At 43.0% G+C, this 20,568-nt stretch overlaps 1 protein-coding gene across 1 annotated transcript in view; it reads left to right on the top strand.

Annotated features, from left to right (window-relative positions):
- Positions 1 to 20,568, top strand: part of ryr3 (ryanodine receptor 3) — a gene marked incomplete at both ends in the record, with an annotated part of 321,079 nt that overhangs the window by 127,616 nt on the left and 172,895 nt on the right. The window contains 7 exon segments of the mRNA XM_080745085.1: positions 1,268 to 1,494; positions 6,945 to 7,157; positions 8,750 to 9,029; positions 10,098 to 10,418; positions 12,837 to 13,037; positions 17,560 to 17,662; positions 19,471 to 19,605. Of these exon segments, the coding sequence (XP_080601211.1) occupies positions 1,268 to 1,494; positions 6,945 to 7,157; positions 8,750 to 9,029; positions 10,098 to 10,418; positions 12,837 to 13,037; positions 17,560 to 17,662; positions 19,471 to 19,605 (1,480 nt within the window).

The raw sequence follows: 20,568 nt of genomic DNA, 5'->3' as shown, positions 1-20,568 counted from the left end.
AGTGCACGGATCATGCACACCCATGCCTAGATAATGCACCACGTGTGTCCACATTGCTCACAGCTTTCAAACAAAAAAATCCGAATGGAAATCCGTTCAGGCATTCATGAGATAGCAGCCATTATGTTTTACACTGTTGTGAGCTTGGAGGTCTGCTACCTGAGTTGTATGGGGGTTGTATGGGGGTTAAACAAGCAATTTCGCGATCGCTATCATGCCTACTAACGTTTTTGGGGTCCCAAAACATTTTTTGAAAAAAGATTTTTTTTGAATTTTTTTTTTTTTTCTTTTCAAAATGGCGGAAATTCTCGGGTTCCTCGGGCGTGGCAGGGAGGGACATCGCGAAATTCTCGGGTTCCTCGGGTTTGGCAGGGTATGAGTTAAAGGGGGCGGGACACCGGCCGAAATTTAACATTATGATACAGTAGGTCACATGGTCTTTCTTCAAACGGTCTGAAAAGGAGGCGGGGCCGTATCAGTTATTAGTGAATGTATACTTCGTCCGTCGTGCGGTGCCGCGCACAACGTGATGTGTTGTTGTTAGCTGGTAGCGCCGCACGGCACGGCTATTTTCAAGAGCTATTTACACACACACACACACACACACACACACACACACACACACACACACGCACACACGCACGCACGCACACACACACACACACACACAGGCTACCACAGACTTCAGTCCTCCGGAGCTCCGGTGAAGCACTGGAGCACTTTTTAGCAGAGATGGCTGCTAAAAAGTGGTCTGTGCTGCGGAGGACCCTCGTTCTAATCTCTGACACCTTTTTGTTAGAAGACTTGTACCCTGTACGCGGTTAGGGGGGATTCTATAGCAGATTATATCAAATTTTTACCCCTAGAACTGCTTGTTTTAAAATTCGTTTTATGAATTGTCGCATTTTCTCCTCGCACAGTTCTGTTGGGGTTGTTTCACTAGATAATACTCAGCGCTCAACTCCGCCCCCTCCCGTCATATTACCCAATCAAATTAATTTAATTCAGTTACTGTACAGAAAGTACTACTTTCAGTACAGTAACTACAATAAATTAATTTGATTGGGTAATTTAACATGGGGTACATGACATCATTAAAAAAATTGGCTAATTTGATAGCCATAATTAGCTGTTTTGGCCGTGTCACGCCCACTTTAAGCACAGATTAAAGGTATTTAGTAACTTTCCACCTCAGTTGATTTCTTTTCTATCCCTGTGGTTACCCCCCCCCCCCCCCCCCCACACACACACACACACACACACACAGGATGCCATGCCACTGTCTTCAGCCATCTTTAAGAGCGAGAAGAGTAACCCTGTGCCCCAGTGTCCGCCCCGGCTGACCTGTCAGACCATCAGGCCGGTGCTGTGGAGCCGCGTGCCCAACGCCTTCCTCAAGGTGGAGACGGCCCGCGTCAGCGAGCGCCACGGCTGGGTGATCCAGTGCCTGGAGCCCCTGCAGATGATGGCCGTGCACATACCCGAGGAGAACAGGTCAGAGCAAGGCTGCCGGACAGAGAAAATCACTTTATTTATTTTTTCTCACTTCGCTCTCAGTCTGGCCATGGTCCTATTTGACTCCAAACATCACCACGTAGTAGGGCATTCTAATATCAAAGTCACAATTCGACGTTGTTCACCGAAGTCGAATATTTGCTTATTTTTTTTTATTTATTGTTTTCTCTTAAAAATGAGTTGTCAATGCCCCTGGTGGATGAATTTGTTAATGCTCTATACCAGGGGTTCTCAAACCTTTTTAGGCTGTGACCCCCAAAATAAACATATTTGAACTGGGGACCCCCACCCTGACAAGCACTTGGAATTGTAGGTATTACATTTAATGTGAAAATAGCTGATCTACATGCTCACAACGCCTCGCGTTGCGAGGCGTTGTGAGCATGTAGATCGGCTATTTTCACAATGTTCACCTCAATTGCTTACTTAATTTTGACAGTTTGGCCAGTCCTGTCGAATATTCGACTATTCGAATACTTTGAGGTCGAATAATTCGAATACTAAAAATCACTATTCGTGAATGCCCTAGCATGTAGGCAAGTCAGGAAGTCACTCCAATTTTACACTGGAAGCTTTTGACCTGAAGATCAAAATTCACTTTCTCCCCTGATCAAGCAGGGTCTAGGCTCTATTAGCTCAGTGGTGAAAATGTCAGCTTTTAAAGGTAAGGTAGAACAGGAAACGAACAGGTTAATTTGTTAATTTGTTGACATGGCATCCATCCTATACTGTAGTTTGTATAGTTTCAATGTACACATTATATATGATATTATAACTGTTTTTGCTTTACTTATGGTTCTATATGGTATCAGGGGTTCCCAAACTTTTTTGTCTCAGGGCACCCCAATGGATATTTTTTGAATCAGAGGCACCCCTACATTATAATTTTCACTCCCAGCACCTTATATTTATAGCATATCGTCGTAGTCGGGTGGAAATCTTGTACGTCCAAAACCGTTCGTTTTCTATTTATCGTCTGTACTAAACTATTGAAAACAGCCGGGCGGTTTATTATCTTACCACGAGACAAGCTGTCTGCCTTGCTCAGCTGTAGTGCAGAATCGGGGGTTCAAGGCCAGATTTTAACCTTTGAGCTGCTGGATGCCGAGCAGCCATAGTAGATTCCTGCATTCCTTGAGCCTGCTGAGTACTTAAAAAAGTGATGAGTCGTCACTTTTCACCATTTTCTAGGGCCGAAATGTAGCCCAATGAATGTTTTTCATGCAAAACAAATGCTTGCAATGGATTCAGAATCATGAAGAACCCCTAGTTTGACCCCTTACATCATACATGGGCAACTGGCGGCCTGGGGGCCACATGCGGCCCCCACCTTCACTTAATGCTGCCCGCAGGTTAATACCGGAATACTGATATATTATTGATTTCAGCTGTTACAATTACAACCATGATCTCCTAATTCAGTCAGTCTATATTAGTAGCTTAATGACTAGTATAGTAGTATTCAAATGTATTTATTTTTTATGTCCAATGTAGGTATTTGGTAGGTATTTGTATTTAGGTTCATAGAGTCAACATGAATATATAACTAAATGTGTTTGAAATTAAATCAAAATGTTACATTTCAGGATTCCAATTAAAAAATAACGCGCTGCGATGCGTTTTGAGCTTGTAGATCTGCTATTTTTTGCTTCTTTTGTATGAGATACTAGAATGACAAAGTAGGACGTAGCAATATGCAATGTGGCCCTCTGGAGTGAAGGTGGAAATATAGTGGCCCTCTGGAGTGAAGGTGGAAATATAGTGGCCCTCTGGAGTGAAGGTGGAAATATAGTGGCCCTCTGGAGTGAAGGTGGAAATATAGTGGCCCTCTGGAGTGAAGGTGGAAATATAGTGGTCCTCTGGAGTGAAGGTGGAAATATAGTGGCCCTCTGGAGTGAAGGTGGAAATATAGTGGTCCTCTGGAGTGAAGGTGGAAATATAGTGGCCCTCTGGAGTGAAGGTGGAAATATAGTGGTCCTCTGGAGTGAAGGTGGAAATATAGTGGCCCTCTGGAGTGAAGGTGGAAATATAGTGGTCCTCTGGAGTGAAGGTGGAAATATAGTGGTCCTCTGGAGTGAAGGTGGAAATATAGTGGTCCTCTGGAGTGAAGGTGGAAATATAGTGGCCCTCTGGAGTGAAGGTGGAAATATAGTGGCCCTCTGGAGTGAAGGTGGAAATATAGTGGTCCTCTGGAGTGAAGGTGGAAATATAGTGGCCCTCTGGAGTGAAGGTGGAAATATAGTGGTCCTCTGGAGTGAAGGTGGAAATATAGTGGTCCTCTGGAGTGAAGGTGGAAATGTAGTGGTCCTCTGGAGTGAAGGTGGAAATATAGTGGCCCTCTGGAGTGAAGGTGGAAATATAGTGGTCCTCTGGAGTGAAGGTGGAAATATAGTGGCCCTCTGGAGTGAAGGTGGAAATATAGTGGCCCTCTGGAGTGAAGGTGGAAATATAGTGGTCCTCTGGAGTGAAGGTGGAAATATAGTGGCCCTCTGGAGTGAAGGTGGAAATATAGTGGTCCTCTGGAGTGAAGGTGGAAATATAGTGGTCCTCTGGAGTGAAGGTGGAAATATAGTGGCCCTCTGGAGTGAAGGTGGAAATATAGTGGCCCTCTGGAGTGAAGGTGGAAATATAGTGGCCCTCTGGAGTGAAGGTGGAAATATAGTGGTCCTCTGGAGTGAAGGTGGAAATATAGTGGTCCTCTGGAGTGAAGGTGGAAATATAGTGGTCCTCTGGAGTGAAGGTGGAAATATAGTGGTCCTCTGGAGTGAAGGTGGAAATATAGTGGTCCTCTGGAGTGAAGGTGGAAATATAGTGGTCCTCTGGAGTGAAGGTGGAAATATAGTGGCCCTCGCCATCATCAAAGTTGCCCACCCCTGCCTTACATGCAGATTTCTTTCTTTTTTTAAATATTTTTCTGTTCCTGTGTAGTGGAGTCAATGGGACAGTGAATATACAAATGACCATAACCTTTTCCTGTGTAGTGGAGTCAATGGGACAGTGAATATACAAATGACCATAACCTTTTCCTGTGTAGTGGAGTCAATGGGACAGTGAATATACAAATGACCATAACCTTTTCCTGTGTAGTGGAGTCAATGGGACAGTGAATATACAAATGACCATAACCTTTTCCTGTGTAGTGGAGTCAATGGGACAGTGAATATACAAATGACCATAACCTTTTCCTGTGTAGTGGAGTCAATGGGACAGTGAATATACAAATGACCATAACCTTTTCCTGTGTAGTGGAGTCAATGGGACAGTGAATATACAAATGACCATAACCTTTTCCTGTGTAGTGGAGTCAATGGGACAGTGAATATACAAATGACCATAACCTTTTCCTGTGTAGTGGAGTCAATGGGACAGTGAATATACAAATGACCATAACAGTGAATATACAAATGACCATAACCTTTTTTCGCGATGTTTCCGGCAGAGCAGACCTCTCATTCCGTGGACCATAATGACCAAACTAATAGATAAAACTGAAATAAAAAAGTACGGCAAGACATCACAGGTTAAACCCTATTCCTTGAGCTTTTGGGCTTGTGGGTCCCTGACTACTAGACTCAAAGAGGTGAGGCTTCTTGAGTTTGTGTACCAGGATCCCAGGGTCTCTTGTTCTGGCAGGGGTTGCTGTATTACTACTCCATCTCTGTATTGATTGATTGATTGAAGACTTTATTGTCAGTTTGCATAGGAAAAGGTACAGTTTCATGACGGTACAGTTCACTGGTACAAGGTCTACTAAAAGGAGATCCATGAAAAGACTAAGCTTATTTCCACAGGAAACCATTTAAGTATCTCATATAACATTGAATGACAGACGAATAGAACACAGTACTATGCAGTAGATATGTAAAGAAAAGAAAAATGAGAGAACAAAAAAAAAGAGTCTAAACAGTAAGTAAGTAAGTATATACAAAGAAGGGGCAGGGGAGGGTAGGGTTGGGCTAGGTTAGTTTTTTTTACCAGTTGCGAACGGCTGCTGCCTGTAAGTGGTTTTTCAGGCCAATTTTAAAGGATGCTAGTGATCCACACTCCTTTATGACCTTCGGTAAGGCTTTCCACATTTTGGTGGTATAGCAGAAAAAAGAGTTTGACCCTTTGTTGGTTTTGACTCTGGGTTGAAAGTGATCTGTGGCGCTGCCTCTGTTGTTGTAATTATGGACATCCTTAATGTTTATAAAGTATTTTGACAGGTACTTGGGTATCATAGTGGTGTAGTGTATCTTGTACACCAGGCCCATTGCAAGTTGCTGTACTCTGTCATCTACTCTGAGCCACCCCACTCTTAACTGGTGAGCAGCGGTGAGGTGAGTCTGATAGGGAAGGTTAAGCAGGACCCTAATTAGTTTATTTTGGGCTGTTTGGAGTTTAGTTTTCAGGGCTTGTGGGGCGTCACAATACCATACGTGGACTCTGTTAGCAAAGAGGGGCTGGATTATTGCACCAGCTATGGTCTTCAGTGTGTTGAAATTGACCATTGGGGCGATCCTCTGTAGGAAACGAGTTTGTTGGTTGATTTTATTTATTACTTTAGAAGTCATCTTTTCGCTGGAAAGATTAGCTTCAAGGATACATCCTAAGTAAGAGATTTCGTTTTTTCGTGTTATGACCTTGTCACCCACTTTGATTGTGAAGTTATCGACTTTTTTGAGGTTATGATTTGATCCAAAGAGGATGGACTCAGTTTTTCCCAGGTGAATTGATAATTTGTTGTCGTTAAGCCATGTGCAGATCTTACTCAGTTCAGAGTTAAGTGTCTTTTCAACCTGCAAGTGGTCCTTGCCCGAGACTAGGAGAGCCGAGTCATCCGTGAACAGGAACAGGTTGCAGTCACAAGCAGATGCCATGTCGTTCACGTATATTAGGAACAACAGAGGTCCCAGTATGCTACCTTGAGGAACACCACAGCTTACTGGTACTACAGTGGAGTCAGGCGTTCAGCATGGGGAGTAATTACAGACATGCATCGTGTGGTGCGATCGCTCCAGGCCTCAATCAAGGCCTCAGTATGTCTGGTGGTTCCTTCTTCAGGGCTCTAATTGGGGACATCAATTCTAGATGCATTTGATGTGTATTTACCTTGCTCTGGATTAAGAGCGTCTGCTGAATGCCAAATTGTAAATTGTAAAACTAACAAAATGACAAAAGTCACCCTGATGAAGGCAGTGTTGCCGCAACGCGTAGGACTAGGTGCTGTTTATTTTTGCCCCAGACTAATCCATATTAAAATTTTAAATAAGAAAACACAAACACTAAAACCAAGCAGTTATAAACAAAAACTAAGCCCTTTGAAAATTTTTAAACTAAACTAGCAAACCCACTTTAAAAACCTAATCAAAGCCTAAACTCATATATGAAAACAATAAGTCAAAACTAATGAAAAATGCAAAACTCTTTCCTTTCCCCATCCCTTCCAGGTGCATGGATGTCATGGAGCTGTCTGAGCACGAGGATCTGAGGAAGTTCCACTACCACACCCTGAAGCTCTACTGTGCCCTGACCGCCCTGGGGAACACCCGCGTGGCACACGCCCTCGTCAGCCACCTGGACCAATCGCAGCTCCTCTACACCATCGACAACCAATACCTGACCGGCATGCTGAGAGAGGGCTTCTACAACGTCCTCATCAGGTGGGGATGCTGGTCTGCCGTTCAATAGACCTTATTCACACTGCGGCCATCTTGGATCACATGACTTCCTGGAGTAGCAGCCTGCATTACAAACCATTGTGAACAATGGAGCGATGGTCCCAAAATATGAGTTCTATTCAACCAATTTCTTTTTACCAAATTGACAAATGGGCAAATGACAACATCAACATCCCTAAAAGCATTAAATAGAAGGGTACATCCACAATATTCATGGTTGTTATAGGTTACAATGTTACTCTGTACAAATACTTGCTACAGTATGCAGACTAGTGCTTGCTCTGCCATCATATAGTTAATATTACTGTATCGCGATTTTTGCATATTAATCAGAAACAATCTAACAACAAATAGTTAATATGATAGTGGAGCAAGCACTGCACAGATAGCAAGTCTTTGTACACAGTAAGGTTGCAACCTAACTACCATGAATATTGTGGATGTACCCTTCTATTTAATCCTTTTGGGGGTGTTGATGTTGTCATCTGCCCATTTGTCAATTTGGTAAAAAGAAATTGGTTGAATAGAACTCATATTTTGGGACCATCACTCCATTGTTCACAATGGTTTGTAATGCAGGCTGCTATCCCAGGAAGTCATGTGATCCAAGATGGCCGCGGTGTGAATATGGTCTATAGGCAGGGTTGTGGGAGGTACATGTAGAGCATGCAGCTACTGAAGGATCACAGTGTTTGAGATTTAAGAAAACAATTGATTAGCCGCACAACGGCGCACAACGCTCTCGCTGTAGAGATTTGTATTTGTACATTTTATTTTACTTGTATATGTGTCGACCTGTGGTCTTTGTCAGACCTGATGAAGACCACACAGTCGAAACTTTGTGCTAAGAAATTTTACTTTTGGAGCCGCAAGAAGGGTGTGCGGATAATCTTACTTTCTTGTACTATTTTATTTGTATTTTTTTCTGTAGAAACTTAAACAAGCCCTATAAAATGTGTTATATGATGAATAATGAAGATAGCAGATATAAAGACGTACACATTGTTGTGAGCTTGTAGTGAGGCTATTTTGCTATTTTGCATTGAACATTTTGAGTATTTGTGGGGGTATTTTATAAAATGTATCCCAGCACGGCTGACGGCTAGTCATTGAATTTTTTTTTCATTTTCATTTTTTCATTTCATTTGAAAGCTGGGAATCATAGCTACAAAATTATATATTGGTTGTGGAGATTAACCCAACAGTTTTGAAGATATGGCTTATAGAATGATGCCATGCTGAAATACTACTTTTGAGATATTCAAGTCCTAAATACATTTCTAACCTGAAATGACCTGCATGATCTCACACATTAATTTAAAAAAGTCTTATTTACATGCAGAGTTAAGCTCTGGCGTTTAAGTGAAATGTAGCCTGATATTTATGAAATGCTTTTGTGGCTTTATCACATTTTAGTGGGAAAAGAAAAGTAATTTCAGCTGTGGTCTAAAGTAGTGGCTTCCGAAATGACTGCCCCTGTGTCACACTCAGTCACAAATATGTCACCTATAATGACAGGCTCAAAATAGGTATGCCTGGTAATAACATGGTACGGTACTTTGTCCGTCATGCAGCATCCACCTGGAGACGGCGAAGGAGGCGCGTCTCATGATGAACAACGAGTTCATCATCCCCGTGACGGACGAGACGCGTTCCATCAAGCTCTTCCCCGACGAGTCCAAGAGGCACTCGCTGCCCGGCGTGGGCCTCAGCACCTCCCTCAAGCCCCGCGTCAACTTCTCCCCCGTGGGCATGCTGGGCGCCAAGCGGCCCGGGCTGCTGCTCCACAGCCCCGAGATCCCCCTGGGCATCCTGAAGGACAAGGCCATCAGCATGCTGACGGAGGCCGTGCAGGTAGGGGTGGGCCATATGGTGATAACAGGGTTCCCACAGTCATGAAATTCCTGGAAATATTTTGAATATTAGAAGAATATTTTTCCAGTACTGGAAAAGTTTTGGAATTGATCAAGGGTCCTGGAAGGTCCTGGAAACTATAGCTATGCATTGTCTTTGGTCTGAAATGACATATTAAACATTGGCCAAGTTGTCTCATATTAGAGGCAGAAATTGTGAAAATAGCCGATCTACATGCTCACAACGCCTCGCGTCGCGAGGCGTTGTGAGCTTGTAGATCGGCTATTTTCACAATAAAACCGTGTTATACAAAATTCCTCTACTCTTAGTGCTTGTCAGGGTGCCGGCCGGGGTCCCCAGTTGAAATATGATTATTTGCGCATAGGAGTAAGCGACTCGTTATTGAGCTGAATTATTGTTATATAGTCCTGGAAATTGGGTTAAATATTCTGGAAAAGTCTTGGAAACGTTTTGGAAATTAATTGGTAAAGATGTGTGGGAACCCTGTGATAAATATTGTTGAGACGATACAATGTCTCCACGATATGACTTTTCAGAGGTATCGTATATATCGTGATACAATGAGGGAGAGCCTTATAAAAAAAATATCTGTTGATTAATACAGAGATTCATTGCAGAATCCATTTAAACCTGCATTTTGGTCTAAATCAGAAGTTCTCAAACTTTAAAATGTCAAGGTCTCCCCTTAACTCTGACAGTATACAAATGAAACCAAATGCACCCGTAAGGGTCCATTTGGTTTCATTTGTATACTGTCAGAGTTACATACTTGAAAGGGTCAAATTTAGACCTCCCAAAAGGAACTCAGAGAGTTCCTGGACCCCACTTTAAGGACCGCTGGTCTAAATGGTCTGTTACTTCTTTTTCTTTTCGTTTTTGTTACCTTGTAGGTGGTTGTACTGTTAAAGAGTAACTTGAAAAATAACCATAAAAAGAACAACATGAAAAAGAATCGCGATAAGATCGTGTATTGTGATACAGCTTGGAAAAATATCGTGATATTGTATATTTTTTTCCCATATCGCCCACCCCTACGACGACGTGCAGGGCGGCGGCACCCACATCCGCGACCCGGTGGGCGGCAGCGTGGAGTACCAGTTCGTGCCCATCCTGCGTCTGATCGGCAACCTGCTGATCATGGGCGCCCTGTCCAGCGACGAGGTGAAGCTCATCCTCCTGCTCATCGACCCCAACGTGTTTGGGGACCCGGAGGAGGGGAAGGGCGAGGAGGGGGCCGGGGGGGAGAAGGAGGAGGTGAGCAGCAACGAGGAGAAGGCGGTGGAGGCCGGCGAGGAGGAGACCAAGGAGGCCAAGACGCCCAAGAAGGGCCTGCTGCAGATGACGCTGCCGGAGCCTGTCAAGAGAGAGGTGAGCCATGATTAACTCAGCGGGTGCCCACGAGGTGTCTACACGCCAATCTCTTTGATGTCTCTGGAGGCCCACGACGCGTTGACGTGTTTACTGTATTTACAGTATTAACTTTAAATCTCACCGTTAGGTTGGGGCAGCGCCTGGATGTAGCCCATTAGCCGCTAGTCGCTTCGAGTCGACGCTGAGAGCATCGCGCGGCCGTTTTTCTCCGTATACTCCATTGCATTTCCCCATCTTTAACGCCCTTTATCTCTGATGTTTGTTTTATGGCTAAAACTGTGGCGTGGTGTGGCAAAATGTCCAAATTTTGATCGGCAATGAACAGCTATGATCAACACTGGCCCATACAATAACATCCTGTCTGCGCTCATGTGACCAAGTGACGTCATGACGCATGCATTGACGCAGCAGGGCCGGATTCAATACAATGGTGGTGGCCTGGGCAGCAAGAGGGGATAAATGGGGCAATCCAGGGGCACCCGATGTGTTAAATATTACATACTGTATACACTTGCATTCTCATGTTACAATAAAAAAATGTACAATCAATAATAAAATATATTGGTTCATTCATTCTATATTGGTTCATTCTATTCGTGAGTTATCTGACTGAAATGATATGTAGCTTGCGAGTTTGGTTCAGGCAGATATACTGTACAGTACTCAAGAAGTTCACACTGTTCAGTGTTGTGCAAGACCCACACGTCATACGCTGACGTGGCAATCAGCTGATCAATTGGGCGGGTATTTAAGGTCACCTGAGTCTGCTCATTCTGCGTTCCCGCTGAGTATAGGCGTTTGCACACTGCTTTGCGTTTTTCGTTTCGAAATGCGTTTTTCAGGGCAAGGAGAGAGAGAGAGATAGAGAGAGCAAGGGACCGAGTGGTGCGCGAAACGGGCGGCAGTGTGCAAACGTGACTGACATAACGTGAGGTTGATTTTTTTATTTGCGTGCTCCGAAATTCACTCCGATATTCGGCCCGAAAAACGCAGCAGTGTGCAACCAGCTTATGCCTCTGGTTGTTTGGCTTTGATCCACTGAGTAGATTGTGCGCCTCAGAATCACACAAAACTTATTATGAAAATGCTATTCTGATTGGAACAACATCGGAATAGACAGAAATTCTCCGTCCATTTTCTCCCTCGCTAGGTAAGTAGCATAAGGTACTGTTTTGCCACGCAGGACCCCCCCCCCCCCCGAGTAGAGTGTTTATTAACAAGTCTCACGTTCAACCTCTCTGCCACAGATACAATTAATCATAAACTGCTGGTCAACAACACCTTTCCCACACCAGCTATTCAACTAGGGCCGGCTTTACACTGCCACTGAAATCTAGCCTGAATCAGATCTGAGTCACTTCAAAAGTGGAATCCGATTTTTTTTAAATAGTCTAAATCCAGACAGGTCACATTCATGTCACATGAAATCCGATTTTGAAAAACCACATCCAGAGGTAGTTTCAAATCCGATCCATATCGGATCTGAGGACAATCTGACTCAGTCTGAAAGCAGCAACCACATCCACCCCATAGAGTTATATGCAGGTCACATGCAAGCCACATCAAACTGGCCAAGCGTCACTTGCTGCGCAACCCGAGCGCAGAGCCCCGACGTCATTACAGAGCGCCATTATTTACTATTTGATTACAGCGCATATTACAGCACGCTGAGCACATGAGAAAAACAAGAGAGGAGAGAGAAAACATGTGAGCTAAATAGATACAACCAGAGAGAAGAGCGAAACACAAGAGTGAAGAAAAGGAGAGAAAAAGTTTTTGTTGTCGCTTGTCTGTTATGTCGCATTTCCTGAACATGTGATCAACTAGTGTCAACGTTGTGACGTGACGTCATGACGCCGACGTCGTTACCACGGTAACCAAAGCAGATATGTAGACGCAGGGCAGCTTTGGGCTGACGTTGTTAAAATCAGTCAGAACACACAGATCAGATCTGTGTCACTTGCAAATGCAGTGTGAAAAGTCGGGCCAAAAGATCAGATTTGAGAACCAAATCGGATTTGGTCTGGATTTGACTGCAGTGTAAAGCCGGCCTAGGAGACTTCTCATGCCCATCCCTAGCTCTTGTTGCATTACAATGCCTCGCACGAGATCAGAGCCTTTCCAAGTTCCGCCCACAGGCTTTGGAATAATCTCCCTTTAGGCCTAAGATCTGGCACTGTGCTCATTTTTAAAGACTGTTCAAAGACTCACCTGTTCAAACAGGCTTTTTCACAGCCACTGGGATTGGTTTACCGACAATTGTTTTATTCTGTCTTTTTAAACACTTGCACAAGATGAAGGTACTGTATGTACGAACGAACATACGTACATTCACATGCTATGCATAAGAGTACAACAACAGTGCCTTAAAATAGTATGTAGTGTGCAAATGCTTTCTTTTCTCTTCTCTTCTAGATGTGTGGGCTTCTACACTACTTCTGTGACTGCGAGCTGAAGCAGCGAATCGAGTCCATCGTCAGCTTCTCCGACGGCTTCGTCTCCAAGCTGCAGTACAACCAGAAGTTCCGCTACAACGAGCTGATGCTGGCCTTCACCATGACCGCTGCCGTCACCGCCAAGAAGACCAAAGAGTTCCGCTCTCCTCCACAGGAACAGGTAGGACTGTACTGGACATTAACATTTCTTTGTTGATATTGACACTCCCATGGGGCGAACCATGGGGTGCACCACTAGTTGACAGGAATAAGGCACTCTCTGTCTATGTCACACTGGGTCGGGACCCATTTGTGGGTCGCAGACACATTTATATGGGTCCCTTGATTTTTGGTTTATTATTATTTCAAAACATACAAAAAACTAAATATTCCCCCCAAAAAAAGAAAGAAAAAGAAAGAAAAATCATATATCATAAATAGAAAATAAAAAGCCATGAAAATCAGTAATTTCATGAATAAATAAAAGAAAAATCTAAGAAAATGAAATTAGAAAAGGAATGTTTAAAAAGTAGTGAAAAGCCGATCTACAAGCTCTCAACGTGGCGTGGCGCCTTGTGAGCTTGTAGATCTGCTCTTTTCACTAGTATAAAATAGGGTTAATGTGGTTAAACTGATTTTGATGCTACATTAACACATTTACTGGACCCCACTTTTAGAACCACTGCTTTAAATAATACACTGCAGCATGTGCTGGGACCCAAAGAAACCTGTGAAAGAGATGAAATGTGTGGCTCAGCAGGACATCCATAAATACCAGTGTGGACCGTGTTGGAAGCCCTAAATCAAAGCAGAGGACAGATGCCTGTGGCATTTGAACCTCATCAGACCAAAATACCTCATGTTTACTCATTATCACAGCAGATGCAGGACTAATTAAATGACCAGTTGTCCCCAAGAGGTCGTACTCAGATTTCCTTGTGTCATGTGTTTTCGATATTGCTGAGTCTTGTCAGACTGTTATCTTTTTGATGGGACTGGAATCTTCCAAATGCAATAGAGCATTCAGCATTGCAGCGGAAGTGGTTTACTGGTCCCACTAAAAAATCTCCCATTCATTTTCCCCATAGACTTTTTACAAAAATATTTATAACAATTATGTAAAGCCTAGAACCAAGCCATCCAGGATGGCAGTGAATCATGACTATAAAACCTTTGATTCTTTTTTTTAATATGTATTTATTTGATATACTACATTTTAATAAATACCCCTTGTTTAGCAATTTTCAAAATGTTCTTTTCATAGAAACAAATATTTCATGTTCATGATTCACTGCCATCCTGGACGGCTTGGTTCTAGACTTAACATAATTTTCGTGAAAGTCTATGAGGAAATTAACGGGAGATTTTTTTTATCGTATCTCTATACGTAAAGTTGTGTTGTGATTGTTATCAAGCAAGCATCCTAATTGAGCTATTGTACTTGTGTGTTAACACTACATGCTAATTGTTTAGTACACAGTGTATGTGATGTTTACTGGATGATAATAGCTTGATAAGAATCATTTCAAAAGACCAAGGGTGAAACCCTACAGGGAATATGGGACTAAAGAATATTTTAATGAAACTTTGCCAGTTGATCACTTACATTATTATGTTAATGTTTTTTGTTTGTTATTAGTGAAGTTGTGTTTAGGTATGCAAATTAGGTTATATCTTCATAAATATGTGCATAATCACATCTGAAATCTGAAGTCAAGGTATTGGATTAACCCTAATTATTTTAGATATACAGGATAAAAAAAAAGAGGAGCATTCTCTCCACGTTAAAGACGGCAATTGAAAATGTATAGTAATTAACAACCCTCTGTAATAACCTTTAAAATATAGTTGAGAATGAAAATAAAAGGTTAGGTGCATGTATGTGAAATTTAGATTTTTCTTTCAGTCAGTGTATCTCATTTTGAGAAATAGGCCATTAAAGATATTTAAATTTTATTTCACGCACATTCATCCACAAAGTGTCATCACTACAAAGGAAATGTCCATAATTGTTTTTGGACACTTATGACCCAAAATGGCCAAAATTGGATGCAAGGTTGAAAGTACAGTAGTTAAACTGGCACAATAGAATTCAATGAATGTATTTCCCTCTCCTTTACAATTGGCACCCATGATGACATCTCCCTGTGGGACCTCCCTTTGAAAACCTGTGGCATAGAAGAATCTTTTATCTGTGAATGTCAGTCACTCTGTATTCACAGTCCTTCGACTGTGCTCTCAAGCTATTCATCTCACTATGTTATAATTGCCTCGTGCACTAGAGCAGTGACTCTCAATCTTTTTTATTCCAAGGACCCCCAGTGCATGCATTAGGCTACGGTCCCCCATTGGATATTTTTATTTTGTATTGAAATAGACATCATCTGGAACCCCAATCTGCAGTAAACTAAAATCCCCTCAGTGTTCATTTAACTCCCTCAGAGTTACAGATCTATAGAGGTACATTTGCTTCCTAACTATCACACATTTAGCTGGGGACCCCCTGGACTGCCCTCAAGGACCCCTGGGGGTCCCTGGAACCCCACATTGAGAACCAGAGCAATAGAGGATCCTGATATCCAATGTCATGGCTCCATGACATCTCAATCTTGCTCTCTGGTATGTTCTCTCTCGCTACAGCGTGCCTATAAGCAAGAGTAGCGAGAGAGAACATACCGTAAATACTCCTTGTTAATTAGAAGGTGCAACCTAATTACTTGTTATTTGGCACAGCTCCTGCATTCAACTCAGGAAGAGTCAGACATCCAGACCAGCCATCTTGTTCCCATAATGCCATAAGGGTTATGTATGTTTAATTGCCATTGTATGAACCATTAAGACTCCCTAATCGGGAGATAAGCGACCGCCAGGTCGCATACACAATTCGCATACACAAATATGATTGCCAACCAGGAGGGAATATGGGAAATGTGACAGATCCATGTTTATGACATGACTTTAGAGATACTGTGTACCGCTTTGTGTGATTTTAGGCCAAAATCTGTAGGAAGTGTCTAGCAAAATGTAGCCTCGGAAACCCAGACTTTTATTTTGGCGATAGGAAGAAATAAGCAAAATGTGTTTAGCAAAAATCGGCCCGATGGTGGCGCTAGAAGAGGGCCATGTGAGAAATGAGAGGTTGTGGTTTGCCAGCCAAGGATTGTGTGTGCAAAGTTTGGCATGAATAGGGGCAACGGTGCCGGAGATAAGAGTGGGGCAAAAGTGTGACGTGAAGTGACGTGACGGACAGTCAGAAATAACTAAAACAAACTAAAATCATAGAGAAAATGTCCTTAGTTTTAGTCTTGAGCCATACATCATATTTTGTGTGGTTATATGAAATCTTACACACTTCTAGTTATGATTTTTAAATGTTACAACTTACAACACTAAAACTAATAAAAAAAAAAACCTAAAACTAAACCTTTTAAAAAACTTCAGTATGCACTAGCAAATTCATAAAAAAAAAAGAAAACTAATGAAGAATTCAAAACTTGAATAACCTTGGTATGAACTTCTTCCAAATGTATGCCACACCAATCAACACAGGCCTGCAGCTAGACTGAAACATTCTGTGGCGGTCAGCGGCAGGTCGCTAGTGTACTGTACACTCCAGGCATCTCACTCCAGATTAGCTCCATGTTCCTTCTAAGACTTCATTACAAACATTGCCCTGAAATAGACATCAAAATCTGCTGAATTGGATGCTGCATTCGCTCGGTCTGCGGAAGTGACCTATTTATTTACGCTGTTTTATTATAGCCATTTAAAATGTCTCAATATAGCAGCCGATGAGGCATTGCTTGACGGCGTTTTGTTATTCTACGTCTCCAGGCTAGATTTACAGTGTCCTGTCTATACAGCCCATATACAATTTTAAGCCCCTGCACTTCCTGGGAGATATTTCTTAATCCAGCAGGGAAAATTAATTTTCGGTTCTATTGTTTATACAGCTGTTATTTGTTTCCATTATTGGTTATGTCTTTTTTTCTTTCATGGTCTCTATCCACCTGTTTACGTGAGAATTTACTGTAGCATTATGTGTGGGACGCTTCCCGAGAACAGCTGACTTACAAGCTCACGTCGTTTCGCGTCCCAGATGCAACCGTTGTGAGCTTGTACTGTAGATCAGTGTTTCTCAACCACTGTGCCAGGGGACCTTTGGTGTGCGAAGAGTCAAGTGTGCCCCTTGAAACTGCTTGAAAGCCAGTATTGTATTTATCACTTTAAAAATGATTTAAACTAGTGAAAACAGCCGATCTACAAGCACACAACGCCTCGCACCTGTGCTTGTAGATCTGCTGTTTTCACTACTGTTGTGCGACAGCCTTGTATGATGAAGCAGGGCTTTACTTTGCGAAGAAACGTACAAATTAGAAATTTGGAAATACAAGGTTTCTCCCCCACAGTGACGATATTTACACCGTATTATGTTGGTGTGCCCATGGATTCTATGGACATGAAAAGTGTGCCCCTGCACAAAACAAGGTTGAGAAACACTGCTGTAGATCACACTCGGCTGCGACGCCGGAACTGCCGCACAGCGCACAGGCGCACACCTCCTGCGCAAATAAATGCACGATGGGATGTTGGAAACTTGTGGATATTTATCTGTTTCTACTTTTTCGTCTCATCGTCTGTTTGCTTGCTCCTTTGGCTGTCACCTTTATAACCTCCGTCTTTCTTGTGATTTGCGATCACAGATCAACATCCTGTTGAATTTCAGCGCAGGAGAGGACTGTCCCTGCCCCGAGGAGATCCAGGAAGAACTCAACTCCTTCCATAACGAGCTGCGACTGCACTGTGGTATGCTCCTATCGTTGCCTTAGCACAGTGGTTCTCAACCTTTTCAGGCCGCGACCCCCAAAATAATCATATTTGAACTGGGGACCCACCACCGTGACGAGCACTTGGAATTGTAGGAGTTGACATTACATTTAGTTTGACCCCATCTATTCCATTGTGAAAATGTCTGCCTCTAATATTTTACAATTTGACCAATGTTTGACCAGAGGTACTAAAAAAGTCTTTAAAGTCTGTCACTTTAGAAATGTTCAGATACCCTGTATAAACTTATACTGTATGTTGGTCTGTTTACTTTTGAGTGAGAAAACAATGTTAACATTTAGCTAAACTTCTGGGGACCCCCCAAAATAATGTGGGGACCCCTCTGGGGGTCCCGACCCACAGGTTGAGAACCACTGCCTTAGCAGATGGAATGGCCATCAGCAAATTATAGATAAAATCTTGCATATTTCATCTCAAATTTCCCCCAGACTTTCTGTCTGGGGATATTATGTGCCATATCTTGTTCAGATTTACTTTTCAAGTAATGATTCTGCCAGTCAAAGTGAGTGAAAAAGATGTACCCTCAGCATTCTGACGTAGATTACTGTAATGTGAGGAATACATGGGACATGGCCCACAGTCAGGGGCGTCACAAGGGGGGGGAAAGTGGGACTGAGTTACCAGGGCCCAAGGTGGAGGGGCCTTAATTATTTTATTACTTTTGCTATTGAAAAATAGCAGATATACAAGCTCACAGCGAGCTTGTAGATCTGCTAGTTTTGAAAAGTCGTGAAAATGTGTGCAAATCTTTGAATATTTGTATTTTTTAACTCACATTTTGCTTCTGGGGGGGTCCCTGGAACTAAATATTTTGAGATGGGGGTCCGTGGCCAAATACATATCATTTTGGGGGTCCTTCACATGAAAAGGTTTGCGCACCACTGAGTTGGAAACATCTTCAAGGATTTGAAATATTCAAAGACTTGCACAAATGTTGTGCCGCGCTGTGAGCTAGGATTACAGCTTAGGGCTTAGGCAATTGGTACTGGGTGAAAAAAATGGGTTACAAAAATCGTGGGATAAAAATTATATAAAAAAAAAAAGAAGCAGCCTGCTAGCTCAGTTCAGGGCCCTCCCCAGGACAGCAGAGGGAAGGTAGTGCCCAGGGTTACAGGTTAGGCATCAGATTGGCACTGGGTGAAAAATGGGTTACAAAACCGTGGGAAAAGGCCTATTTTCTCTATGTTCACTTGACATTGTTTTGGTACGGTTCAGATGGAGGTTAATAACAAGCCACAGTCAAAAGCAGCCTCTTTATCACCTTTAGCGGTGACATCCATATGCAAATGAGAAGATTAGCCCACAGTTAATTATAGTCTAATTTCTCGTTCACTGACAGCCAACACACTGGTGCAGTTTGTCAGACATAATATTATTAAGCTCTTCCTCAGGCACGTCGTGCACACATAGACATCAAAAGGGGGCTTGAGCCCCTGCCCTTTTATCCGTCTGTAAAAAGTGCCCTCTCCAGACCATGAATGCAGTTTTTACTATGGTGAACGACATGCAAATGCCCCCCCTTTCCATGCCATACCTGAAGGCAGCATTCAAGATAATTGCCTTTTCCAAACCCTCCAGAACTTGAATACGGCATCTTATGTTGAAAGATATATTGAAAGAATATTGGAAATATTGAAAATAGCGCGCTGCGACGCGTTTTGAGCTTGGAGGTCTGCTATATTCGATATTTCCACCAAAAGCCCCTTTTATAAATGTCAGCCCCTGCCTCTCTAATATTCTATGCACGTCCCTGCTCTTCCTCTTAGGCATTCCGGTGGAGGAGGAGCCTGAGGACCTGGATACGTCCATAAAAGGCCGTCTGCTTCGCCTGCTCTACAAGATCAAAGGCCCGCCTCAGAAGACGGAGGAGGAGCCCACCGAGAAGGAACAGGCTGCTCCCAGTAAGGAACCTGGCACTACATCAGTGGTCCTCAACCCCACGACCCCCAAAATAATCATACTTTAACTGGGAACCACCCTGACGAGCACTAAGAGTTGAAGCATTACATTTTGTGTAACCCGTTCTATTGTGAAAATAGCAGATCTACATGCTCACAGCGCCTCGAGGCGTTGTGAGCATGTAGATCTGCTATTTTCACAATTTCTGCCTCTAATATTTAACAATTTGACCAATGTTTAATTTGTAATTTTTGAGGTGTTAAAAAGTCCTTAAATTGTCAAAATGTGCATATCTATACTATAATTTTGCGAATGTCTGTCTGAGTGAGTGAGTGTCTGTCTGTATGAAACAGCGTTTCTCCTCGGTGGCTGGAGCAATTGATCTGAAATCGCATCACCATCAGCATATGAACACACCTGACATAACTGTGAAGCCCGTTTGTCACTTTCACAAATCGTATGCTGTATAATAGCATTTTTATGGTGTATCTATATCTATTTAGCCTACAGTACCTTTTGTGACCACACATGTTAAGGGAGGGGCGCTGTTGTTCAGGCCATGCACAATCACACTGAGTGTCTGTCTGTATGAAACAGCGTTTCTCCTCAGTGGCTGGAGCAATTGATCTGAAATCGCATCACCATTAGCATATGAACACACCTGACATAACTGTGAAGCCCGTTTGTCACTTTCACAAATCATATGCTGTATAATAGCATTTTTATGGTGTATCTATATCTATTTAGCCTACAGTACCTTTTGTGACCACACATGTTAAGGGAGGGGCGCTGTTGTTCAGTTCAGGCCATGCACAATCACACACAAACCCACACACACACACACACACACACACGGGGGGGGGGGGGGGGGGAGTGTGTGTGTGTGTGCAGGCAGGCGGGCGGGCAGGCGGGGGGGGGGGGGGGTTCTGGCCCTGTTACAGATGTTGTCCAAAAATCATGCAGAT

The sequence above is a fragment of the Nannobrachium achirus genome (assembly GCF_963921795.1).
Source record: "Nannobrachium achirus genome assembly, chromosome: 16".
Classification (NCBI taxonomy): Eukaryota; Metazoa; Chordata; class Actinopteri; order Myctophiformes; family Myctophidae; genus Nannobrachium; species Nannobrachium achirus.
The sequence above is the reverse complement of the archived record's forward strand: the minus strand, read 5'-3'. Positions and strand labels throughout refer to the sequence as shown.